This window comes from Micromys minutus (assembly GCF_963924665.1).
Source record: "Micromys minutus genome assembly, chromosome: 5".
In the NCBI taxonomy this organism is placed as follows: Eukaryota; Metazoa; Chordata; class Mammalia; order Rodentia; family Muridae; genus Micromys; species Micromys minutus.
Window position 1 is genome coordinate 78665070 of NC_137974.1, and position 27202 is coordinate 78692271.

The window sequence follows — 27202 nt, forward strand, 5'->3', positions numbered from 1 at the left end:
CCGCCTCAAAAAATTATATATAATATACAATTTATATTTATATAAAATCATAATGTGAGACTATATGTAATCTTCATTGGTGCCTTTTTGATATTTTCTGTCTACCTTATATTCTGTTTCATTGATCTATCAGCCAATAAGATATAGACTTGTGGTATCAGTTGTATATTGTTGGGCCCAACATTGGAGGAAATCATCTTAAGAGAGGTCAAACCTCTTAACTCTTGATAGAATTCACTAATAAAGTTACCTACATCTTGAGTTTTCTTTGTGAAAGATTATAACATACAAATTAAGTTTCTTTAAATGAGATGCAGACTGATTCTGGTGATGGTGACAGCTTCCCCTTCCCATCTTCCTCCTCTTTCTCCTCCTTTTGGTTGCTGAACATGGAGCCTGCATCTAGGCAAGTTCTCTACCACTGAGCCACACTTGTGGTCTTGCTGTATCTTCTTGAGTTACATTGTTTTGTTACTTTGTATTTGTCATGGAATTTGTTAGCTTTCAGTCAATTCAATGAGCAAAAAAAAAAAAAAAAAAAAAAAAAAGTTGTCCATAATGTAGCTAGGTTTTTCTTTCAGTGTCTGTAGAGATGTTTCCCTTCTCATTGGACACACCTGAGATGCCTTTTTTTTAAAAAAAAAAAAAAAAAAAAAAAAACCCTGATAAGGCTGGCTAGAGCAGCGGTCTCAACCTGTGGATTGCAACCCATTAGGAGTCACCTAAAACCATGGGAAGATAAATATTCATGTTGTGATTCATAACAGTAGCAAAATTATAGTTACAAAGTAGCAATGAAGATAATTTTATGGTTGGGGGTCACCACAACAGGAGGGTCACAGCATCTCCTCAAAACGCTGGCTTTGGATTTCACTGACTAGTCTTCCCAATGGTGCTTGCATTTTTAATACCCACACACCAAATTAACAAATACATATAAAAACAAAACAAATCACAGGACTGCATGAAGTCTTAAGGCAAATGAATCTCAGCTGTGCTCAGTCCATGTCTAGGCTGAAGTTCTTCCCTAATTCATCCCCAGGTCTTTCCCACGAAGAAGTAATTGTTCTATCTGGACTCACCTTTGCATTTCTAATGTAGGGTAGAGAATTTTGTTTTAATTTACCCATCTGGGGAGATGGCTCAGACCAGAGTTCTGAGCCTTAGAGGCCATGTAAAAGCAAGCAGGCATGTGATAGTCCCAGCATATAGTCAGGAGCCACCATGGGGATCCCCAAAGCAAGCTGGCTATCAAGATTAACCAGAGTCTGCCAGCTCTGGGTTCAGGAAGAGACCTTGTCTCTATAATTTGAAAAATGTTCAAAGAAGACATTGGGCATCAACTTTGGGCTCTCAGCACTATGATGTTCACAAAGTTGCCCCCACACATAAACACATATACAAATATGCACTCTACATATACATGCCCCAGATTTACATAATTTTAATTAAAAATCTCCAATATAAGCCAGGCAATGATGGCACACACTTTAATCCCCGCACTTGGGAGGCTGAGGCAGGTAGATCTCTGAGTTCAAGGGCAGCCTGGTCTACAGAGTGAGTCTGCAGAGGACAGCCAAAGCTACACAGAGAAACCCTGTCTCAAAAAGAAAAAACCAAACCAACCAAACAGAAAAACCCAACTCCCCAAAACAAAACCCCAACCCCTCCAATATATAATTGAATTATTTTTTATAATTTATTTTTAAATAATTACTAAAACTATTCAAAATGTAAGACAGCCTTATGCTGACCTCAACAGAAACAATGAAAAAGCATATATTACACCAAGAATAAGTCAGCTGAGCATCGTGACCACATCTTTGATCCTAGCACTCCGGAGGCAGAAACAGATCTCCAAGATTGAAGCCAGCCTGGACTATAGCGTAAGATCTGGGACAGCCAGAGCTACACAGACAATCTCTGTCAGAACATGGTCTAAGGATGGAGTCTTTCGAGGGTAATTCTGAGCGCTTGTGAGAAAATGCCAAGAAAACGAGAGAAGAGTCTCAGTTCCTTCAAAAACACAGACTTGTTCTTGGAATATGCTTTTCACCCCTCCCAGGTGTATCAGGAGTGAGTTAACTTCAGGTTCTTCATTACAAATACCTGTTATTTTTTTATGTCTCTATGAAAAAACATGTTTTTTGTTGTTGCCATTTGCGATTTATTCGATACATGTGGCTTCCCTGTGTGATTGGATGATTTGCCCATGACTCCTATTTTAAAAACGACTTATTTATTATATATAAGTACACTGTAGCTGTCTTCAGACACACCAGAAGAGGGCATCAGATCCCATTACAGATGGTTGTGAGCCACCATGTGGTTGCTGGGATTCGAACTCGGGAAGAATAATCAGTGCTCTTAACCACTGAGCCATCTCTCCAGCCCTACTCTTATGACTCTAAACCCATAGAGTACAAATGGTCTGATGCTCTGAAGAATGTTGGCTATTGCATGGGACTTTAGCTCCCCCCCCCCACACACATCTTTTTAGGCTCTACTCTTCCAGGTTTACACAGCCAATTAGAGCAGTAACCGACAACCCCCTCCCTCATCTCAGGGCTGGAGAAAATGGTAAGGGGGCTACATTGTTAAGAGCACTGACTGTTCTTCCAAAGTACATGAAGAAAGTGTGCTTATATATACATAAAGTAAATTAATAAATTTATATATACATAAAATAAATTTTTGAGAGTTGTTAAAAAAACAACTCTCAAAAAACAAAAACACCAAAAACACTTCATGTGAAGGCTAGAGATTTGGCTCAGACATGAGGAATGCTTGCTGTACCCAGGTGGGGCCCCTTACAACAGATTGTATGTAACTTCAGTTTCAGAGGATCCCACAGCTTCACTCACATAGATACATACACATCTAAAATTTACTGTATATGATAAAAGGGAAAGTATTAGAGAAAAAACTGGTGTGGAGTTTCATTAATATGTATAGGCCTACTAAAATAATTTAACACACGTAATATTTAAAATAAGTATTTTGGCATTACATTTTATGTTTACACTTAAATATAAATATTTAAAACCCCACATATGCATGTACATTAGAAATAGAATTATTTTGAGATTTATTTCATGTATGTGAGTACACTGTTGCTGTCTTCAGACACACCAGAAGAGGGCATCAGATCTCATTACAGATGGTTGTGAGCCACCATGTGGTTGCTGGGAATTAAACTCAGGGCCTCTGGAAGAACAGTCAGTGCTCTTAACTGCTGAGCCATCTCTCCAGCCCAGAAATAGAATTTCTAAAAGTACTTTTCCTTTAAAATTTTTTAATTTTAGTTTTTGAGAATTTCATATGTGAGCACTGTATTTATATCAATCATCCCCTTTCCTCTTTTTCCTCAGGTCCTGTCATTGTCCTCCCACTCCTGAAGTTCATAGCCCATTGTTCTTTAACTATAATTGATGCATGTGTGCATAAGTACAGTCTGCTGAGACAATCTAGCATTGCTCATACGTATTCAGGACTGACCTCTTTAGGGCTGGATAGCCCATCTGGGACTTGACCCGAAGACCGAGTCTCTCAGTGACTGTTAATTGCTTGTAGAGATGGTCTTGTTAAACGCTAGTTTCTAATTTAAACCCAAATCCAGGTCTCTGAGTTCAAGGCCAGCCTGCTCTACTTTGACTCCTTGTTTCAGAGGTTTGAGTATGTGAACCCAGTGAGGCAGAGCCTCACTGAGTGCTTGGTAGATGGCCAAGAAGCAGGATGGGGCAGGGTCCCAATATCTCTTTGTTTAGTTACTGTTCTATTGCAGTGAAGAGACACCATGAGCATGGCAATTCTTATTTTAAAAAAGGATTTGAGGCTTGCTTACAGTATCAGAGGTTTAGTCCATTATCATGGTAGAAAGCATGGCAGCATACAAATAGACATGGTGCTGGAGAAGGAGCTGTGTGTTCCACATCTAGATGTGCAGGCAGCAGGAAGAGCAGAGAGACTGGACCAAAGCCCCACCCCCAGTGACACACTTCCTCCAAGGCCACACCTCCTCAGTCCTTTTCAAGCAGTGCCACTCCCTGATGACTAAACATTCACATATATAGCCCTTTGGAGGCCATTCTTATTCAGACCACCACATCCCAGTGCAAGACTCGAATAGAGCCTTAACTACCAGGAGACTTCCTTGAATGAGACAGAGATTGGAGATCAATTCGAAAGCAAGAAGTTTATTGTTTCAACGTGCTGGGGCTGACCTACATCCAGAGGAGAGGCAACCCTAAACTCTGTTAGTACAGTTTTTATACATTTTGTAGAGGGTGGGTTACAGCAATGGTGATTAGACATACAAGCATTGGTGGGGTCAATTAAGGTGACTGGCTGCCTCCGACCTGGGCCGAGTCAGGGTTCCTGACCCACACTCCGGAGACTAGGGGGTGGGGGGAAGGGCCACCCAGTGCCTTGAAGGCACTCCAGAACTGTGGCTAGATAAGACTGGAACATGCCCTCCTGGGAGGGAAGGGTCATTCGGCGTCCTGATGCTGGTGGGAAATCACTAGCCTTTTCTTTTCACCTGGAACAGCCCATCTCTGGTGGTCTTCTGGCTAGGTCCTGCCTCCTAAAGGGCCTGTCATCTCCAACAAGACCATAGGCTGCTGACCAGATCTTTGATATCTGGCCCTTTCAGATCCAACCTATAGTGAGTACACTTCACAAATGTGATCCCTTTTTGTTTTGTTGGTGCTGAGGCTCCACCTCAGGGCCTCATATGAGCCAAGCAAGCCCTTTACTACCAAGGTACATCCCCTCCTGTTAATGTGCTATGTTGACCAATACAGTATTCCTGGTGGCTCTAGCTACTCAGTTAGCTTAAGAGACCACAGTTGAGTTTTGTTCCGTGTATCCCAAGAGTCCCATTGATACATTCCCATCTTAAGGTTGCAGGGCACGCATGACTGACCAGACCTCAGCAAGCTGAGACTGTGAACAGAGAGACTGAGGATCACTAGTGTCCCTCTCGGTCCCTGACTGCAGACTCGCCCCTTTTCCAGTGACCTCACAGAGCACGGGTTCCACAACATCCTGGAACTTGGGGCAGTGTGTCTACGAGAACTCCAGGAGAATGGCTCCTCCCTGATGGCATGCTGGTTGTGGCAAAGATGAGCGACACTGTGCTCTTCTCCTTTGTTATCTTCCTGGGCAGCCATTGGGGCACAGAGCCCCTGTCTATCGCTGTGACTGAAGGTATCATCACAAGTATATTGTCTTGGCAACTGGAGGGATGGAAGACTCCCAGGGAGCCTCAACCAGGCTGGCTGGTGGGCCCCTCCTACCCAGGCTGGGGTGAGCCCTCCTCCTGTCTTACTTCCTTTATCTGAGCTTGCCTACCCATGATGCTCCCGCAAATCCTAGAGCTTCGTAAGACTATTCCACATTTAGAAACGTCAACCCTTTGCTAAAAAATATCCATGAACACCTCACCAGTAGAAAGATCAATAGAAAGAACAGCTATCCACAAACCTCTCAATCTTATCCACACATGCACATTTTAAAATTGGTATATGCTAAAGCGGGTGGTGGTGCTGGTGCACACCTTTGATCCCAGCCCTTGGGCGGGAGGCAGAGGCAATCAGAGCTCTGTGAGTTTGAGTCCAGCCTGGTCTACATAGTGAGCTTCAGGACAGCCGGGCCTTCAAAGAGTATATACCGATTATATCCAGCTGGTCATGACACTTTTATATTTGTGTGCAATGCATCTTTTAAATTCACCTGTCACCTCTTGTTTCCATCCCACTCTTCCCCCAGTCCCCTTCCTCATTCAAGTTAGTCTCACTTGTAATTTCATCTTTTTAAAAATAGCCCAGTGAGCTGCATCACGCTGCTTCTAGCCGGGCGAGTCTGTAGAAGCAACACATCAGTGGCTACACCACTGAATAATGTCCACCCCACCCCAAATTATTAGCATGTAAATCCTCAGGGAGTGTGGAGGTGTTATGCAGATAATCATGGTTGCTGTGCATATGCACGTGTGAGTGCACACACACACACACACACACACACACACGCTGCTTCACTATTTTTTTTAAAGATTTAATTTTATTCATATGAGATTTATTTATTTATTATATGTGAGTACACTGTAGCTGTCTTCAGACACACCAGAAGAGGGCATCAGATCCCATTACAGATGGTTGTGAGCCACCACATGGTTGCTGGGAATTGAACTCAGGACCTCTGGAAGAGCAGTCGGTGCTCTTAACCGCTGAGCCATCTCTCCAGCCCCGCCTCTTCCATTCTTGTCTCCTTTCTGCAATGTTCCCTGCAACTCCGAAGGTATGGTCTAGATGTCCCCTGCATGGCTGGGGATTCCACCTTCAGTTACTCTCGTCTCTTTGATCATCTGTGAGTCTCTGTAGTTACCACTGCTCGAAGTCCTACTGTAAGGACACGAACAAAGTTACTTGGTGGGTGGGTCTTGACTGTTGAGCAGGGCAGTAGTTGTAGCTTCTGTAGAAGGGTCTGTGACCTCCCACCCATAGGTTTAAGGTACCAGACAGGAATTCTCTCTTAAATCCAATTAAAATATGGTTGCTTGCCTCCATTAACAGACTTGCCACGGTTGTACTAGTGGGTATTTTTTGCCTGGCTAGTTGGTAGTGTAGCATGCAGGAACCATGTCTTAGGAAGACTTGGTGATGGGTCCTGGAGAGATGGCTTGTTGGTTAAGAGGACGTGTTGCTTGTGCATGGAACCCAGGTTTGATTTCCAGCACCCACGTGGTGGCTCACAATAACCCAGCACTTCAGTTCCAGGGGATCTGACACATGCACAGGGTGTACTTACATACATGTAGGCAAAACATTCATACACACAAGATAAAGACAATGACAGTTTCTCCCCAGCAGCCTGAATGGCACATTCTAATACTCTGAGGGTCATGGGCAGTGGGGGGCGTTTCCAGTCTATCTCAGCTCGATTTTTCTGTCTTGTTACCGGAACCTGTGATATCTTCAGTCATAAGATCGCACCAATCACTGCTGGGCAGCCAGCAGCAATGACAACTTCTGTATTATTGATTACTTTCCAGTCTCAAATATAATGTTCATCTCTATGTATCACCCCCCACTGTGCAGGATCCATTCCAAGACCCCAGTGCACAGTACCAAAGCCCAAGAGTGTTTTCTCTCATAAGCATGTTCTCTGCTTTTCCTACTTAATGGTTACTTGTTACTCATGGTGGCCATAACGTTTGCTGTCTGGCCACTAAAATTATTTGCATTCTTCACAGTTCTATGGATGGAAGAGTTGTTTTAAATTTGTACACAGTTCTCTGTAGCCTTGATGAAACCGAGGAACCTCTTTGCTCTGACCTGCCTACAGGGGGAGCCATTGCTTCGCTCAGTGTGTTCACACCGTGTTTGCTGCCTTTCTTTTGTCACAACACCTTTGGCACCGTGTTGAAAATGCTATGGGGTCACAGGGCTTGTGTTCAAGCAGTTTCTGTTCTCTGCCGTTCCCCCCCCACCCCGCCGCCATTTATTTATTATTTGTTGTGTGCATGTGTGGAGGTCGGAGGGCAAGTGAATGGAGGTCAGTTCTTTCCTGTGGGTCCCAGGGATCAAACTCAGGTCATCAGGCTTGAAGGCAAGGGTCTTCTTTACCCACAGACAATGCAGCAGGAAGTAGTGCCTTAGTGCGCAGTGAAAGTGTCCCCTTGGACAGTCATGCCATGTGACAGACCTATTGGTGGGAAGGGTAGGGGAGCTGGAAAAGAGGTAGAGGCAGAGAACAGAGTACAGAGAAGGACCGAAGAAGAGAGGAAGAGGCTCGCCGGAGAGGGAGAGGGAGAAGAAAGGAGATGGGGAGAAAAAGGGGGAGGGATGAGAGGTAGGGGTGGGAGGGAGGGAGGGAGATGAAGGGAGGGAGAGAGAGGGAGGGAGGGAGAGGGAGGAAAGAGAGGGAGGGAGAGGGAGGAGAGGGAGGGAGGGAGATGGAGGGAGGGAGAGAGATGGAGGGAGGGAGATCTGTGTAGCTGAGCAGTTCTTTTGGGCCAGGTTGGCTTGTACCTGGCAGGCAGAGATGCAAGCTGTTGCTAGGTAGCTGTTGGGAGGAGCCTAGAGGGATTGCCAACGCCCACTTGAGCCATCTTTTAAGCCTGCTTGCTCTCTCAATAAAGGCCCAAATCCAGGGTAGTGATGCAGTGCATTTAAACAGGGCAGGCAAAAGAAATGAAGCACTTCTTTTCAAGTGACAAGACAAATGTTGTTGACTATAGGAAGATGTTGCAGTTGATAAGATGTACAGTTGGGGTGGACTGAACTCAGACTTTGAACACGGGCTTTACTACTCATCCTCGGTCTCAACTCCAGACTGAATTTTCTATTCATGCAATCGGAGAAAGCAAACTGTTGGAATGACCCACAACTATGTTTTATTTACTAGCTTTGGAAGAGCATGCCCATGTGTTCTCAGTTGTTAATTGCTGGGCAGTGTAAAGCTAGCAGGATATGTAAATGTTAGCTCCCTCACATTTACAAAAGAAAGGCAAGCTGAACTGTCAGGCAGCCCTCAATGCCAACTGGTTGAGTAAGGAGTGTGGCTTTTTGTATAATAAAAGCTGATGGGCTGGAGAGATGGCTCAGTGGTTAAGAGCACTGACTGCTCTTCCAGAAGTCTTGAGTTCAAATCCCAGCAACCATATGGTGGCTCACAACACTATATATATATATATATATATATATATATATATATATATATATATATATATGATTACCCAAATTAAAAAACTAAACTGGTGTCTGTATCTGGGGCAGGAGGATGGACAGAATGACAGGACAGAAGGGAGACTTGAACTGAGCAGGGAGGAGAGCAGAGAGAGTCATGTGGAGACGGGCCATTCAAGTTAGATGGGCTCAGAGACTGCCCCAGCAACCAGGCCAACAGCCTTATAGCAATCAGACGGCTCCGTGGGCTCCGTGTCTTTATCACTAAACCACAATTGGGATCCCACAGTAGCAAACATTAGTGCCTGTTGGTATTATACCACAGGCAGCAAGAGTTATGACCATCAAGCATGGTAAGTAACAGTTACCATGGAAAAGACAGGACATGTACATATGAGAGAAAACATACGTGGGCTTTGGTATTGTGCACAGGCCCAGGTATCCACTGGGGTCTTAGAATGTACCCTGCATGGTAGAGGTGATAACATAGAAATGAAAGTTATTTATGCATGTATTTTTGACCCAGGGTTGTGAAGTCCAGGCTGGCCCTCGAGCTTGCTCTACAGTCAAGGTTGGCCAAGAACTCCTGGTCCTGCCCCCATTTACCCTGAAAATACTAGAATCAACGGTGTGCGTCCTTATGCTCCCCTGGCCAGTGAAAGATGGAATCACAGAGAATCTTGTTTCTCCTGCAGGTGTGGAGAACAATGTTTCCTCAAGTTCAAAGCATCTCGAAGAAGATATGGCTAAACTATTTGGTAAGTAGTCTCCTGTAACCTGAGGCTGGATTTGAAGAAGCCACCTCTTTCTAGTGGGTTGGGTAGGAGAAAAGGGGAATATTCTGCCTTGTGGCTAAGAAGCAGTTCCTCTAAGCATCCAAGTACCCAGATATTAAGCAAACTGGGCAATAAACCAATTGTAAGATCTTTGTTTCTCAAAATGGGGACAGGTGGTGGTTTCAGGTTGGGCTGGAGAGATGGCTCGGCGGTTAAGAACACTGTCTGCTCTTCCAGAAGACCTGAGTTTAATTCCCAGTAACCACATGGTGGCTCACAACCATCTATCTGTCCTGGGATCTGATGCCCTCTTCTGGTGTGTCTGAAGAAAGCTACAGTGTGTGTGTGTGTGTGTGTGTGTGTGTATTTTTTTTCTTCTTTTTTTTAAAAAAGCACCTCAGGTGCTTTGAGATCATCTGGTCCTTCTCTGATGGTTGTGTCTTCATGCAGAATGGCTGCTGCAGCTCCAGACATTGCATCCAGACATCCTGCTTTTCCAGATAAGGAAGTTCAAGCTGAGCATTTTAAATTTTAAAAATTTTAAAAATTTTTAAAAGATTTATTTACTTCATATATGTGAGTACGCCTCTGGAAGAGCAGTCAGTTCTCTTAACTTGCTGAGCCCTCTCTCTAGCCTCCCCCCAAATTTAAATTTTTTTATACAAGCTGGGTATGGTGGTACACATCTTTAAAACCAGTTCTTAGAAAGCAGAGGAGGGTGATTGTGTGTTTCGGGTCAGTCTGGTCTACAGAGACCAACTAAGAGCATATAGTGAGACCCTGTGTCAACCACCCTCCAAAATATATAAAATTAATAAAATTTTCTCTGGAGAAGCAATACTCTTCCAGGGTCTCAGTTGTCTTTTGAGGACCTCTGTGTGTTGTGTGGCTTTGACACATCTACCAGGGAGGCTGGGACAGGAAATTCCTTTGAGGATGCAGAGGTTCGCACTCTTTGAGGCTTCAACTGCAGACTAGATGCAGAAGGAGGTGGCAGAAGCTAGGGATGGAACAGCATAGACTCTGTGACAGAAAGCCCATTTTTCTGTCCTATGTGAATGACACCTTTGTTTCTTGCACGGTACACCCCCTTTCCATCCTGACCTCTGTAGTCCACAGAGCAGAGCGCGGACACATCCCCAAGCTGCTCTGCTGTCATTGTTATAAGTGAGGTGTTTGGCGCTGGGCACTGTGTTCCCGGTCATCCTGTGCGCCGTGCCTTGCAGACACTGTGACAGTCAGTTTTCACAAGAGTCCTCTGAGTCAAAAGCTTCCCCCATCCTACTGGCGAGGGTACCAAAGATCCAAGAGGTGAAGCTACTGGTCCAAGATCATGTCTCAGCTGGGATTTGATTTTTGTAGCCATTGGCTCTCAAATCATAGCGAGCTTCACGGTGTCAGATAAGGGAAAAGGATAAAGGCGTAGGTTGTCGGTTCATGAAAAGGGTTGGCATGTAATTGCATCCAGGGATGAGGTTCATTAGGAGAAAGGGCTGCCAGACCACATAGAGCCCAGATTCAGGAGCGTGTTAGGAGGGAATAGGACAGCAGATTAAATCCAGCACAGCTGGGCCTTAGGAGTAAAACCTCCAGGGTTTAGTAAGAACGTGTGTTAGTTCCTTTTTAGTTGCTGTGATAAAACATGGGAAGCTACTTAGGGAAGAAAAGGGCGTATTTCTGCTTATGGCTCCTGAGGGATAGAGTTAATAGTGGCAGAGAGGGCATAGCAGTAGGAATAGGAAGATGGCTGACAGGGCTGGAGAGGTGGCTCAGTGGTTAAGAGCACTGACTGTTCTTCCAGAGGTCCTGAGTTCATAATCCCAGCAACCACTTGGTGGCTCACAACCATCTGTAATGGGATCCGATGCTCTCTTCTGGTGTGACTGAAGACAGAAACAGTGTACTCATATATAGTAAATAAATAAATCTTAAAAAAAAAAAAAAACAGGGAAGGTGTCTGACAATTTGTGTTCACAGACAGGAAGGAGAGACACACTTGGAGGAGGCAGGTCTTGGGTAGAACCATTCATTAGGTGCTACAAAACCATACAGAGCATGTGGCAGACAGCTTAACCCTTTGTCCCAGGACAGAGCTGGGGAGGGTGGGGTTGAGGGGATTGGAAAGGGGCGATATGTTTTTTCAGGCTGTGGGCTTTGGCCTCTTGGAGTAACTAGCATCTTAAGGGAATGGGCCCTTGACTTAACACCGGGAGAGGCAACAACATCTCAAATGAAGAAAAGATGTGAGTCTTGTAGACATAAGAAACAGGTTTCGCTTGCCTGTGGGCAGCTTGGGAACAGACTTAGAGGCAGGCCAGAATAGCTCCAGGAACTAGACAGATAATTCTCAACCTCTCTAATGTTGCTTTAATACAGTTGTGGTGACTCTCCCCCCCCATCATGATTTATTTTTATTGCTACCTCATCGTTGTAATTTTGCTACTGTTAAGAATCATAATGCAAACACCTGCATTTTCTAACGGTCTTAGGTGATCCCTGTGAAAGGGGTAGTGACCCACAGGTTGAGAAACTGAGATGTTCCAGCCTTCTGTGCTTGGTGGGTGGTGCCCTCTGCCCGGGATATTCCAGGCAATCAGGATTCTGTGGTTAGGATGGCATCTTAGAGCAGAGCATCATGAATCTGCTGAGTTTGACTTCTGGTTCATTCACATCTCCGAGCATGGGCTACATGGGTACGGAATAATACACCGCACTCACATCCGGTGCTAACGATTTCGCTCGCTTCTCCCCAGATGAGATCGTGCTGCAGGTGTTTTCCAGCAGTGTAGATGATGGCAGACTGATCACGAGGAGAGACGTGAACGAAAGCAAGTATATGTCAATGGGTTCAAAGCGCACGTGCTCTTACAGGTTGTGCGGTAGTGGGTGTGCCTCCGAACCAGCTGTCTGTGGGGCGCTGCCAAACTGAGATGCGGAGAAAGAGGATGGGGAACCCTCATTGTAACCTTCATCATTTACAAAGCCTGTGGTTAAAGTATGGCTGTGCCTGTTTTATTTGGGGAGGGGGAAGTCCTGTGGTGAGGGGTCAGGCAGCTTCTGTCACTATTTCCGGTAACAGCTTGGCATTGTGTTAGAGCCTTCTTCTCATCCACCCTTTATAGCCTATTGCCCAGAGGTGCCCCGGTTGCTAGTCTTGGGGTGCACAGTCTTCTCACATACTTCCTTGTCACCCCCTCCTGCCTCAGCCTTGGTAAACTATTTGTTATTGTAATTTCTCCAATAACACCCATGCTCAAGAGCTTATACTAAGAGAAAACATCTGGCCGAGTGCACAAACCAAAGCAACATAAAACACCCCATGCCCGTGAGCCCCAATCATGTGAATAGTAGAGAAGGCCACCTCCATTAAGAAATGTTGAGAGTAGGTCATTACTTAGCAAAACAAAGCAGAAACATGCACTGTGCTGAAATTACACTATAGGTAAAGCAGTCTCGTAACTAACCATCCTGCCAATGCCTTTTGAAGGCCACTCAACAAAGGCACAAGCGTAAACACTTTCATTGCATAATCTTTTTAGCTTGCTCTGTGGCCCGTTTTGTTCTGCCCCTTTAGTTGATCCAGTAGGGCATGCTTTCCTCGAAGGGTTTAAGGGTTAGATGTATAAATCCTTTCTCCCCAAAGTTGCTTTTGCCAGAGGAAGATTTTTCACAGCAATGGGAGACTAAGACACCAGTTGTGTGCTGTTCCTGTGGAAGTACCTTGCAGGGGAGTGGAGCTTTAGAGAGATGAGGTATAGATTTGAGGAAAGATTCAATCATAACCGAAGTTTGTTTTTCCACAGCCTATTCCTACCATAATGGCGTCAGCGCTTCTGAGTTTGTATCAAGTTCACATAAGCAAGATGACTACTTGGATAAGATATTTGGTAAGTCACCTCCTTCTGTGCAAGCTTTAGGTTGTATTTGAAGAACTCTCCTGTTTGTCTTTGTCTCTGAGGTAACTCAGTGTGTCTCTGAGATAACACTTTGGCTGTCCTAAGGTAATACTTTGGCTGTCTTTGAGGTAGCTCCTTGGCTGTCTTTGAGGTAATACTTTGGTTGTCTCTGAGGTAACTTCTTGGCTGTTCTAAGGTAACACTTTGGCTGTCTCTGAAGTAACTCCTTGGCTCTCTCTGAGGTAATACTTTGGCTGTCTCTGAAGTAACTCCTTGGCTATCTCTGAGGTAACTCCTTGGCTGAGGTAACTTGTTCTGCTCCTTCAAAGGGAAGTTAAGCAGGTTACCTTATGGCTAGAATCTGTTCCTCTAAATATTAGAGTCCCAAAGAAATAAGCAGCAAGTGGAATACAAACACTGAGAAAGAACTCTGCTTCTCAAGGCAGGTGAGAATAGCCTGGGTGACCAGAACAGGTTGACCTGCCTAAATGTCACAACCTGGGGCGTGTGGAAAGACTTTTGCTTTAAGACATCTGACAGCCCTCCAGAGCTGCGTTCTCTCTGAAACTCTTACTCAGTTTTTGAGAAAGGTGAAGCTCTAGATGTAACTTGGCAGGGAAAGGGGAGCTCCAGGAATATATTAACAGAGTGTCAGTATGTGGGTATTATTTTTTATTTTTAAATTTTTTCATATAATACATTTTAATCATATTCTTTCCCCTTTCCTAATTATTCCTAGATCCCAGCTCTCTACCCACCCAACTCCATGTTCTTTCTCTCTCTTAAAAACAAGCAACAACAAAAAAATCAAACCCAAACCAACACACACACACACACACACACACACACACACACACACACGGTGTCCATTTCATATTGGCCAACTACTCTTGAGCCTGGGGCCTGCTCTGTAGCATGGTTGATGTGCCCAATGCCACTCCATTGAAGATCCCTTCCTCTGAGCAGCTATCACTTGCAAATAGCTTCTTGGTTAGGGCTAGGACTTCGCAGCACTTTCTCGGTGCAGGGATTTTGTCTGGTTTGAGCTTGTATATGTCTTGTGTGTGCAGTCACAGGCTCTCTGAGTTCATAAGTGCAACAGACCTGTTGTGTATGGAAAAGAATGCTGTCTTGGGGTCTTCTAGCCCACTCTATGCACCCCCTATAATCTTCTCTTCAACACAGCTCCCTGAGCTTTGGGGAGAGGGGGTTTGATAAAGACACCCCATTTGGAGCTGAGTGCTTCGGGGTCTCTCACGGCCCAGTTGTAGGTCACTGTGTTAATTATCATCTGTGGCAAGAAAAGATGGCTCAGCCATCGAGAGCAGTGGACACTCTTCCAGAGGACCTGGGCTCGATTCCAGTACCACCATGGCTCACAAACAAACTTAACTCTAGTCCCAGAATATCCAGCACCATTTTCTGGCCTCTGGGGGTACCAAGAGCACAAGGGGCACCGACATTCATGTAGGCAAGACACTCATACACATAAATTAAAAATTGAGAAATTTGTTGCAGTAAATATTAAAAAAATAAAAATAATGGGTCTATCTCTTTACTAGCCCTGAGGTCTCACTCTTCAGGCCCGACCCTGATACTGGGAACCCTCTGGTGCCCAGTCTGGATCGCTGCCATGGCTCAACTTGTCCGAGAAACTCCCTTCCCTGGCAGTTTTCTGCTGCCTGTTCTCTGCCTCTGTCCCAGGGTGTTTCTCTACCCCAAAATCCTACATAAATAAAACTCTACAGCCCGATCGCTTTTCATACAGGTTTATATGTTCAACTCTCAATCCACAAACCCTCTATATAACAAGATTGCATCAAATAGACAAAGATACAAACTGTCCTTCTATATGAGATATTAGACCTGTAAAATCCTTAATTTTCATAGCTATTTAATACCAATCAATCCCACTTGGGGCCAGCTGGCCCTTGGGAAGCTCCATGTTGCCACCACCTTTACTCCCCCATCCTCTGGCCTCCTCAGACCTCTCCTCTCTCCCTCCCCTCCCCCCGTCACTGGCTTTCCTTTATTTACTAATTAAAATGGGAAGGTTCCGATAAAGTCACCTCTTGAATATATGACTAGGCAGCCCTTCTTGGGGAAGTGGAATTAACTTAAAATACAAACAGCTTCAGGACAATCTACAGAAATCTTTAAAGAATTTAAAAAGGGAAGCTGCTTCTCTGGTGAGGGTGGAGGGACGCATATGTCTATGTGTACGTCACCAGGAGCCATTTTTGTTGCTATACTCACTTAGCAGACTATTGGTAGTAACTGTCCTCTAGGGCTGTGGTTCTAAACCTTTATAATTTTGTAACTTGTTAATAGTTCCTTATGTTGTGGTGTCCCACAACTATGAAATTACTTTTGTTGCTACTTCATAGCTGTCATTTTGCTACTGTTACGGATCAGAATGTAAATAGCTGTGTTTCCTGATGCTCTTAGGTGATCTCTGTGCAAAGTTCATTCAGCAGCCCCCCCCATTGTGACCCACAGGTTGAGAACCACTGCTCTAGAGCCATGTGCTCCCTAATCTCAGGTTCTTAGCCTCATTAGCAGGATTGATTATGGGCTCCCTTTTATGGACTGGTCCTTAAACTCAGTTTTAAAAACATATTTGGTTACTCCCATAACCTTTGTGCCAATACTGCATCAGGGGTATGTCTTGCGGGCAGGCCCATGTTGTAGCTTTCAGGGTTCACAGATGGGTGGTATTGATAATCATTTTTCTGCTCTGGAAGGGTGTATAGTACCTTCCAACTCTATGAGTGCCAGCCAGTAGGGGTGAAGCTTCTGCTTGAGAAACAGTTCAGTTTTTTGGTGTTAGTGACAGAGGTATGCGGCATCTTCAGCAATGGGGTCTTACCAACGGGTCAAGGAGGATAACCACAGCCATTTGTCAGTAGCTTGTAATGTTTTTTTGGGGGGAAAGGCTATGGGCCAATCAGTCAAAAAGATGCAACCCTTTCCTATGCTGGGGTTCACCTGGTAGCATATCGTGTGTAGTTGGAGTGCTACACTCTCACTACGTGGTATGGACTTACCATATGATGGGACAATTGTCTTCAGAATTGTTGAGAGGAGACTTATTAGATCCTTACAGTGCTTAAGGAAGAGGCTGCCGGGACCATCGAAGAGCTAAGGCAGCATGAATTCTCTGGACTCCCGAGGCTTCCGGACTACTCTCTTGAGGAACCTAGAGGTGGTGCTGGAAAGATGGATGGCTCAGCAGTTTACAGTACGCACTGCTCTCTCTGAGGAGTTTGATTCCTAGTATCCGTATATCTCATGTCCATCTGCTACTCCGGCTCCACGAGGATCCAAGTCTTCTGGTGTCTATGGGCACCTGCACTCACACAACACACACACACACACACACACACACACACACACACACCTACTTAAAAAAAGAGAAAGATGCTGCGTAGGGTGAGCAGTTAAAAGTGTGTGTGACCCAAGTGTGATGAACTGTGTTTGGTTCCAGAACCCATGTACGTAGGAGAGAACAGACTCCAGGCTCCCTGGTTGTTGGTTCCCGACCCCCTATGAGCCCAGGTTAGTCAAGTCTGTGGCTTTCTTGGGGTGTATTTGTCTGAGCGACATTTTTCAAGGGCCTTACGGGATAGTGGATGCTTCCAAAAGGCTATAGAGAGGACTTGCTGATTTTGTGGTGAATCTGAGAGGGCTCATCTCTGGCATTCGTTGTGAGCTCCGTCCCACCAAGATATGATACCAAAATCAATAGCACATGTTTTCTCTTATAAGGGAGAGTTAGCTTTTACGCTTTAGACTTGTGTGTTTCAACTCAAATAACTATGAAGGGTGTGTACCTAGAAAGGGGTCAGGTGTGTAGTGGGGGGGGGGGAGGTCTTCCAAGGAAAGGGAAATACAGTACTGTAGAGATAAATAGGAGGGTTGAATGGGTGGGGGATGGGAAGGAGCAAATATGAGAGAGGAAGGCTAACACAAAAAGGCAAAGCCATATGGAAACATATTACTGCTGAAGCTCTTAAAAATATACATATATGAAAAGAATTTACACGGCATTGCCATATGACGAGGAAGACAACGCCTCAACTAGATGAGGATACTATCAGGTAAAACCTTCAGGGCCAGGAATGGTTTGCATTTATTTGAGCTGTTGGCCAAAGGGCTCCCTTAGATGCCCCAACCACCTGAACTTTGCAGGCTGTTTCCAAGGCTATTGGTTACTCTGTGAACCCGATGGTTAGGCCCCTTGATGAAGACGCAGCTTACTTGTGTCCCCAAACACGGCGAAACTGCCCAACTAGAAGCTTTACTCCTACTAAGTAATGTCTGTGGTGCTGAAAGGTGCCTCTCGGGCTACTGGAAGGGGAAGAAGTCATCAGTTTCACCCAGATGCAAACTCTGTAACCGACAGCAGAGACAGGAGAGAGTGGTACAGTAATGTCAGGGGAGTGAGCAACCACCTTTTGATTGTATTTAAGGCTCACCCAAGAGATGAAACCCATGCCTGACAGTGCTAAAGTAGCCAACAATCTGAGACTAGATAGGTCATGGGACTAGGGGAAAGCCCAATCCTATTATCCTGCTAAAGGAACATGAAAATCCTGATGATACACAGCTGAACCCATAGATCAGAGCATCACATAAACCTTATTAGAGAGGCTTCTCCTCTAGTAGATGGTAAATGTCAGAGACTGACAACTGGACCATACACAGTGGGTGAGAGACTTTGGCACTCGGCCCTAAATGGGACATCTTTATCAAACCCCTCCCCTCAAGACTGAGGGGTCCATGTGGAAGAGGCAGAAGGGCTGTAAGGGTCAGAGCTGGTAGATGGGTCTGCTGGAGTGTGTTCTCCAGACACAGCAGATCTGGTGTGCATAGGAACTTGTAGAGGCTGACAGCCTTGCCCAAGTTCAAACCAGACAGAACCAGTACAGAGGAGAGGCAGAGGCTGTAAAGCCCAACCCCAGACCAGGAAGCTATCTGTGTCTGACTCCTGCTCAGACAGGGAAAAATCAGTTTTCTCCAATAGAATGTCACTGAGTAAACACAAAACACACCTCAGTGTGTGTGTGTGTGTGTGTGTGTGTGTGGTGTGCTTTTTGTTTTGTTTTCATATTTTTTGTATGTTGATTCTTCTCTAATTTTGTTTTGATTTTCATTATTTTCCCCCTGTTTTTGTTTGTGCTTTTTTAAAAAAGAGAAAACATGAAGTTGAATGGGTGGGGAGTGGGGAGAATCTGAGAAGTTTTGGAGGGAAAAGGATATGGGTCAAAATATATTGTATGAAAATAATTTTAATAAAAATTTAAAAATCCAAACTTTGAAAAATCTTTAAGGATTACTAGAAAGAGTACTTGAGCGTGCACGTGCGTGTACACACATACATATATACACACACACACATACACACACACACCCTTGGGAATGGTCTCAGAGCCTGTGGGTAATGAATAGGATTTTTGATGACTGTTTTCTGCAGCTTAGCGAAAGAAGCCTAGGAGAGAGGTAAACTGTTCACATCCCAAGGAAAAATAGATGGATGCCTCCAAATGTTAAGAGAGAAGGAGGTGTTAAACATTAAAAAAAAAAATCTATCTAATCCCAAAACATTAGTAACAGTTTTTCAAAAGGTTTATTTTTATTCCATGTGTATGAATGTTTGCTTGCATGTATGTCAGTATGTCATATGCATGCAGTACCCAAGGAGTCCAGAAGAAGGTGACATATCTTTTGGAATTGGAGTTACAATAGGTTGTCATCTACCACACGGGTGCCTGGATCTAACCTAGGTCCTCTGAAAGAGCGGCCAGTGCTTTCAACCGCTGAGTCATCTCTCCAGTCCTACCAGTAAGAGTTTTATAAAATAAACTAATGACAATTTAACATGTCTTGCCTCATTTCTGACTCATAGCCTCAGCCTGTCTTTATTGGCCTGTCAATCCTGGAGTGTTATGGGGGATGGGTGTCCCAATGGCAGGAACAAGAAGGAAGCTGTCTCTCCATATCAGGCAGGGGCCAAAGCTTCTAGCTATCCATGTTTGGATGGTGTTTCCTGCCCAGGATATCTGGTGCAATCATGATTCTATAGTTCCAATAGCATCTTAGAGCAGAGCATCCTGCATCTGCTGAGTTCAAGTCATTTCTTCATGAATCGCGGATGTGCTGAACATGTACAGTGCAAAATTATGTCCATGTGTGTTGTTAATGTGCTTTTGCTTGTTTCTCTTCAGATGAGATTCTGTGGCAGGTACTTTCTAATGATTCAAAATATTTACCAAAAGAAGACGAAAAAACAGCTGATGAGCTGCTCATGGGGAAAGACTCGAACCAAAGCAAGTATATTGCCACTGGATTTGATGATCATGCATTCTTATAGGCTGTGTTGTATTGGGCGTTCTGTGCTGTGATCTGAACGTTCTGGAAAACAGCTCCTGGTGGGTTACTGTCAAGGGTGAAAACTGAAGAAAGTGTCTAAACCTTTTGCTGTAATTTCTATAACCAATGCAGGAAGGCCTAGAGGGCTGTGCCATCCTTGGTCCTGGGCTATGTAAAAAGACAAGTGAGTAAGCAGCATGCCTCTGCAGTCTCTGTCTTCATTCCTGCCTTTAGGTTCCTGTCTTGGCTTCCTGTAATGATAAACTGTAAAATCGAAGCCACATAAACCCATTCCTTCTCCAAGTTACTCTCAACCATGATGTTTATCATAGTAAACTAAGACTGGACCTTACTTGATTCTTGTATATTAATATGAATATATGTGTGTTTATGATATGGCATCTACAGATATAATTTTACTTTACAAATTGCAGTCTCTCACCCATACTGTTTAATTACATTGTTACTATCTCCAAGACAATCTTTATGAGCAGTGGAAATAGAGTTACACTCTGTCTAGTATCTCTCTCAGAGGGAAATTCTTGTAATGTCTCCTGATTAAGATAGATGTTGGGCTGGAGAGATGGTTTAGTGGTTAAGAGCGCTGACTACTTTTCCAGAGGTCCTGAGTTCAGTTCCCAGCAACCATATGGTGGCTCACAGCCATCTGTGATGAAGTCTGATGCCCTTTTCTGGTGTGTCAGAAGGCAGTGATAATGTACTCAATATATTAAATAAATAAATAATAAGTCTTTTTTTCTTAAAGATAGAAATTATGGGACTAATATAAGAAAGAGTATCTATCATCTGTCTGTCTGTCTGTCTCTCATCTATCTTCCTCTCAAACACATACAGACACATATGTCTACATATTGAGAATGAATTCTTCAATTTCTATTTGCTGTGGTAGGTTTGTTTCTTGAGCTTTATGTATTTTTATATGTGAGTTGAGTATCTGCACATTGTGTGTCTCGCTGAGCCTGATAGTTGCCCTTCATGTAGTCCACGTTTTAAAATGACAGTCAGGCAGATCACAGCACTGTTTGGTACAGGCTAGACTCTGCCCCATGGAACACATTAGGGAATATGAAGTACTGATCCGAATGTGATTTTATAAATGGATCTGAGGGTGACTGGCACAGTAGTAATTGCTATTGTGGTAAAACCGAGTGAGCACTCACTGGCTGTCAGGTGTTGGAGTTTTCTTCTGCATTTACCCATTTCATCTCCACAGCAGTCCGGCCTGTATCGTAACTGGTACATAGGTCCTTCCTCCCCGCCCCCCCCCCCCCCCCCCGCCCCATGGTTATGTAACCTGGTGCAGATCTAGCGTCCAGCAGAGGGCAGTGCTGGTCCACAAATTGAGGATGACAGTAATACCAGTTATGTCTAGTTTGTGTTTTGTTTTTCAAACATCAGCCAGAGCAACCTTCTCTGAATGTTATCTTTAGACACTTTACCCCAGTGTCTAGGACTGTATTCAGTCATCCTGCCTTTAACTGAATAGGCCAGAGATGTACTCGAAGTATTTGTCATTAAACAGCAACAAAGACAATGTTCTCCCCTCTAAAGTATTCAGAGTGTGAGATCATTTTTAAATATGAGAGCTTGTTTCTTTGCCCCTTGTTACACTAGGGAAGGCCAGGTGCTCTGTTGGAATCAGCTCCCCTGAAACAAACTTATCACATCTCAAACCTTAAGGAAATTCCCAACCTACCTTCTTTTTTTTTTTTTTTTTTTTTTTCCCAACCTACCTTCTTGATAGTTTTTTTTTTTTCTAGAATATTTGCCCAGTAGCAAAGAAGACATCATTTAGTGTCACTTTAATAAACTTATTGAAAGTTAGAAATTCTAGCCTATGGCTGCCCATGTTTCCATGTTTGGGGCCGGTGGAGAGGTAGAGCAATATGGCAGGAGTGTTTGGAAGATCAAATCTGCTCACCCTATGTCCACGGAGAGAGAGGAGAGACAAAGAGGGAGAGGCGGGGAGAGAGAGAGAAGGAGGAGAATGAGGAAGAGAAGAAGAAGGAGGAGGAGGTAAGATTCCTCTAGGGCACTAAGTGAGCTAGGAACCTTCTATAAGCCCTACCCCCTAAAGGTTCCGGTACCTTTTAAGAGTGCCCCCTGACTGAACCTTTCATACATGGATTTTTGGGTAGCATTCAATCTAGACTTCTCTTTTGTCTTTTGTAGCTCATATTGCTGAGAAGAATAATGAACCATCTCTGTTCAGCAGGGATGTACAGAATCAACTGAGTGCTGTCGGCAAAGAAACACTGCAAAAAAACACCCAAGGTATCACCCTTAAAATAGGATCTAAGCAAGAGGCTGGAGTATGGAAGGTCTCAGGATACGTGTTTTTCTTTCATGGTATTTTATCCGAATGGAGTCGGTGTACCTTTAATTCACCTGCAGCTAATTCGGGTCACATACCTGTAGGCTGAGTGAGACAGGAGGACCATGAGTTTGAGGCTAGCCTGAGCTACTAAGTGAAACTGTCTAAAAAGCAAAACAGAAAACAGACAATTCATATGGTCTACACATTATGAATTAAATACATTTCAAAAAGTTGACCATCCTTTCTAAAGGATTTTCATGTTTTTTTTTTTTTCTTCCAAATAGCCAGTGTCATTTAGAACATGGGATCCTCTTCTGAGCCCCTGTCCCTCCCTGCTGGGTTCTGAAGCTTTCTTAGGTTATCTAGTCTCCTGTGGGTCTGACTTCATCCTTCTTATTGGGTTGACTGAGCTAGCTCACACTTGTTGATAGTGGGGAGAGGCTGACCCCATGCCTAGACCACACCCACTATACCCTCCCTCCATACAACTGCTCCATCAAAATGATGCCCCATTATTACATTCTCTATTCCAGAAATTAAACAACAACCCTGACAACTGGAGTTCAGTCCTTCAGACCCTCATGGTAGACATGGTAGAAAAAGAAAACAGACTCCCACAAGCTGTCTACACTTGTGTATGGCGAGTGTATGCATGCTTATGCACACACGTGAACACACAAAGAAAATGTAATTTAAAACTTGCTAGTGCTGAACCATTGCACCATAGTCCTCAGAGATGCTCCTGTGGACCTGGGAGGAAGGTTTGGGCTCCGGCTTTCCCCCAGAACCCAAGAAAGTATCTCTTCAGCCTGTCTCACATTCTCATTGTATCTCAATGTATCTCAATTGTATCTCAATGTATCTCAATGCATCTCAATGTATCTCAGTGTATCTCTGTGTATCTCAATGTATGTCAGTGTATCTCTGTGTATCTCAATGTATCTCAGTGCATCTCAATGTATCTCAATGCATCTCAATGCATCTCAGTGTATCTCAGTGTATCTCAATGTATCTCAGTGCATCTCAATGCATCTCAATGTATCTCAATGTATCTCAATGTATCTGTGTATCTCAATGTATCTCAGCTTATCTCAATGTATCTCAATGTATCTGTGTATCTCAATGTATCTCAGTGTATATCAGTGTGTCTCAGTGCATCTCAGTGTATCTCAATGTATCTCAGTGTATCTCAGTGTATCTCAGTGCATCTCAGTGTATCTCAATGTATCTCAGTGTATCTCAGTGTATCTCAGTGCATCTCAGTGCATCTCAGTGTATCTCAATTGTATCTCAGTGTTGATCCCTCCCAATGGATCTTTTCCCTCAGCCCTCAATCCCTCCTCTTCCTCTGGCAAGATTGCAAATAGAATTACAGATGCCCCCTGAGCCCCCAAATGTCAGCTAGGATCTTCTTCCTTTGAGATCTAACCATGATTTTTTGCACCCCAAACCCATGCTCAGTGGCATTCCAAAGTCAGCCTCATGATTTCTCAAAGTACCCAGAGGGTTGTCACAAGTCAGAGTCATCTCTGGCACCATCTATACAGAATGACAGCCAGGAATCTCTCAAACCACAATCTTGGTCAGTTTTTCATCGATGTGGCAAATACTTGAGAGGAATAAATTCAGGAAGAGGGGGTTTATCTTGGCTCCGGATTTCAGAGGTGCCAGTCTATGGTTTACTGTTCCCTTTGTTTTGAGGCTCTAATGAGGCAGAAAAAACATCAGTCAGTAAAGAACAGCCACTGTCTATAGGCTGTAGATATACCTCCTCTCAATGGCTGGCTCTCTCATTTCTCTATTTATATTCTTTGTGGGCTCTTAGCCTTTTGAATGGTGCCACCCAAATTCAAGATTGATCTCCACTTTCTGTCACTGTCTCACATGTCAGCCATGGAAACACACACACACACACACACAAACACATACACACATGTGAGCACTTATTCTAATCTCCTATGTGTGACTCAAGATCACAGTTAAGATGTCCAGTCATGCTTACTCACACAAGTCAGAGTGAATCTGCAGTAGAAAGCTGATGGGGCAGGAAGAGAGGGTAGTAAAGAGAAGTGTTGGCCCCTGCCAGGTGTAGCTGTCACTCAAATGTTTGACCCTTTGCTATCCAGTTTCCCAGGCTGGAGATTTAATCTGGTGTCTCTGACATGTTAAACAAGTGGGTGGCCATTGAACTACACTATCAGTACCACCTCCATGATTCTCACAGCCTTTGAAGTAGGACATTCCTGCCTCCTTTCCAACTCCGCCACACTCTCCCTCCCCATGGACCGCACCTCCTGTCTTCTTGCTTCCTGCACACTATGGTTTGCTCATCCTTCTTCACGAATGTGTCGCTGCTTGTCAACCCACATCCTCTGAATCTCAACTTGTCACTGGCGACAAGGCCTGGGTTCCCCGCTGGACTTCTGACGCCAGTGGCTGGCATGTTTAATATGTATACTTCTTCTCTGAGCAAGGCCACCCCTGGGTTGTCCTGGTTGCTGGTCACCTGGCAGGGATGGGTTCAGGCCACTTCTAGCTACTGCTCCTGTGTCTTCCTATTCAGAAGTTTACAGGGACGATCTACATTGTGGTCAGCTGCTGAGCTTCCTGCAGAAGAACATCATCTTTGCCTCTGTTGCCATGGCGGCAATCCTCCTGGCCACAGTGTTGGTGGTGCTCGTGGTGGTCACGTGTATAAGGCGGAGACATCTAAAGTGAGTGGCTCTTGGCGTCTGTCTGCTAAGAATTCAGGAAGTGGGTGGTGGAGAGATGGCTCAGGTCCCACTCTCCACACAGGTGGGTCCTAACCACCTTCAGCTCCAGTTCTAGGGGATCCAATACCCTCTTCTGGCCTCCCAGGGCACTGCATGCATTTGGTACATGCTGGCAAAACACCCATACATGCATGTTAAAATAAGTGGGTTTTGTTGTTGTTGTTATTTTTTAACCAAACAAATGACTCAGGGAGTTGGAGGCATAGTTGCTTCTTACAAATTCCAGATGTTAGGAAGGCAGGGATCTCTTCCTGTTATGTCTCAGCAACTCTAAGCTTGGTCAATAAATATTTACAGGTTCCCAGGCTTCAGACCCTGTCTGTCAATTCTGAGGTACATTGAAGCTCTAGAGTCCCTGATGTGGGCTATGCTTGCTTCTCACAGCCATGAAGATTAACCAGGTTTCCTCAGGCCGAGAGGAAACTGGACGGGAGATGGCAGAGCCTCTGGTTAGGAGACTGGAAACTAGGACTGTCTCTTCCCTGACCCCCCCGAAAGAGGGTTTCACTGTGTAGCTCTGGATGCCCTGCAACTCACCTTCTAGACCAGTCTGGCCTTGAACTCAGAGATCTGCCTGCTTCTGCCTGTGGAATGCTGGGACTAAAGGCATATGCTATCACACGTGGCTCCAGAATCCTACAGAAGCTAGGATTCCAGATGTAGAAAAGCCGAAGCACCTCGTTAGGATGCAGAGAGAGAAGGCTTGATGGGGAGAGCAAGAGGCTGAGCTCAGTATGTTTACACTGGTTTGACTGTGCTGAGCGGACTGTCTCTAGTAGCTGCCAAGAAGCCACTCTTCCTGGAATCTCTCTGGGTCCTGTAAGGGCTGGGTCAATGACTGGCACAGCAGGAGCCTCAAGGGGCAAAGACAGGGTTCAGGCACAGACTGAACCTTAGAGAGACACCAGGAGCAAATAACTTGAAAGAACAGCATATGCACCGTTACTTAGAGAATGGAGTGCCCCTCGGCATCCTCTGAGACACACATCCCTGACAGCCAAGGGGAAAGCAGCTGGTTACAGTACACCTCCTGGGCTAACACCCATCTTGTCCTTTTATTTTGGGGCTGAGGCTATGGTAGTTAAATTTCTCTTGAGGAGCGTATCACTACCTTCTCTAAATGCCAAGGCCTCTGGAGGTAAAACCCAAGCAGACTAGCCAGCAGCTACCTCATGTCCAGCTTACTCTTCTGAGACAGGCATGCGGTTCCTAAAGCAAAAGAGGAGCCTGGATCTGAGGGACCTGAAAATAACTTTGGCCCACTTCACCACCCCGACCAGGGCCCATCCTTGGACCAATTTTCTCTTGAATAGAACTGGTTAGGACGACCCGTGGATATGGGAGAAAAGCAAGCGATGGGGAGTTTCCTAGAGTCACCATGTGACCTTGGGTCAGAGGGAATGTCATTCAGGACAGACCTTCCCTGAGGTAACAGAAATTCAAATCCATCAGAAACTGCAGCCTATGTCTCCGCCCAACAGGCAGACAGTGGCCTTCCTGTGTGTTTAGTGAACGGTGTTTTTTGGTTTTTTTTTCCCCTTCATTTTAGGTTTCCTCCAGCGAGCATGACGTACAATATTTTTATAATGAACGGGAAGGCTTGGTGGCAAAATCCCCAAGATAAGCAAGTCAAAAAATTCACGGGAAAGCAGAAACGCCTGGAGTACCCTTCCTTCGTCTAAGCCGGTGGAGGGGCCAGCAAACTGCCACCCAGCCACGACCTGAGGGTTCTTTTGCGTTACATGGACAGAAATCAAGGGTAGGTAATTAACTATATCTGGTCTCTAGAAATGTGAGCTTCACTTCAGTGAGGGTGGGTGGAAGCAGTGATAGGTGGCGCCCCCTCGCAGTAAGTCTCATGCACGCCTCTCGGCATTGGCTCGCCTGGCTCTTGGCTGCAGCCGGAGCTACAGCTATCAGAGACCCCGCACCCTAAAGACTTGACAGCGTCATCCCTACTTCCACTTACTTTTTTCTTTCTGCCTCTGCCACTGGGGAACTCTTCAGCTGTCCCTTCCGTTGTCAGACCTGTCACCAGGACGACTTGGGGTTATTTGCCTCCTCCGTTGGGGCAGCATTCAGGAAGTGGGGCTGCGGTTACTGAACGGGTTCTGGGAGGGGTTAGGGTCACTAGGAGCAGAATCCTGCTGGGCTGGTGGGCTTCCCAGTCTGCATCTTTAGCGTGTCCTGCGCAGTAGCGTCATGCTTGTAGAACTAGGTTGGCTCAGGTCTGAGGTGTGTCCGGCACCAGCCACTGAGACTCCTCTGAGATGAGAACACTTGGACCTCTTCCCTGTTACAGGAACTTTGAGTTCTGAAGCTGGGGCCCCGATCTTGGGAATGCAGACTTCATTTC

At 44.9% G+C, this 27202-nt stretch overlaps 1 protein-coding gene across 1 annotated transcript; it reads left to right on the plus strand.

The window, feature by feature from the left end:
* Positions 1-5126: 5126 nt before the first annotated feature.
* On the plus strand, positions 5127-26528 carry LOC308421205 (uncharacterized protein C2orf92; the record flags this gene model as incomplete). The annotated part of the gene is made up of 8 exons (XM_080917479.1): positions 5127-5211; positions 9386-9448; positions 12220-12294; positions 13270-13353; positions 19590-19691; positions 21928-22029; positions 24636-24786; positions 26396-26528. The coding sequence occupies 8 exons, from the start codon at positions 5127-5129 to the stop codon at positions 26526-26528; spliced, it is 795 nt and encodes a 264-aa protein (XP_080773605.1).
* Between the last annotated feature and the right edge of the window lie 674 nt (positions 26529-27202).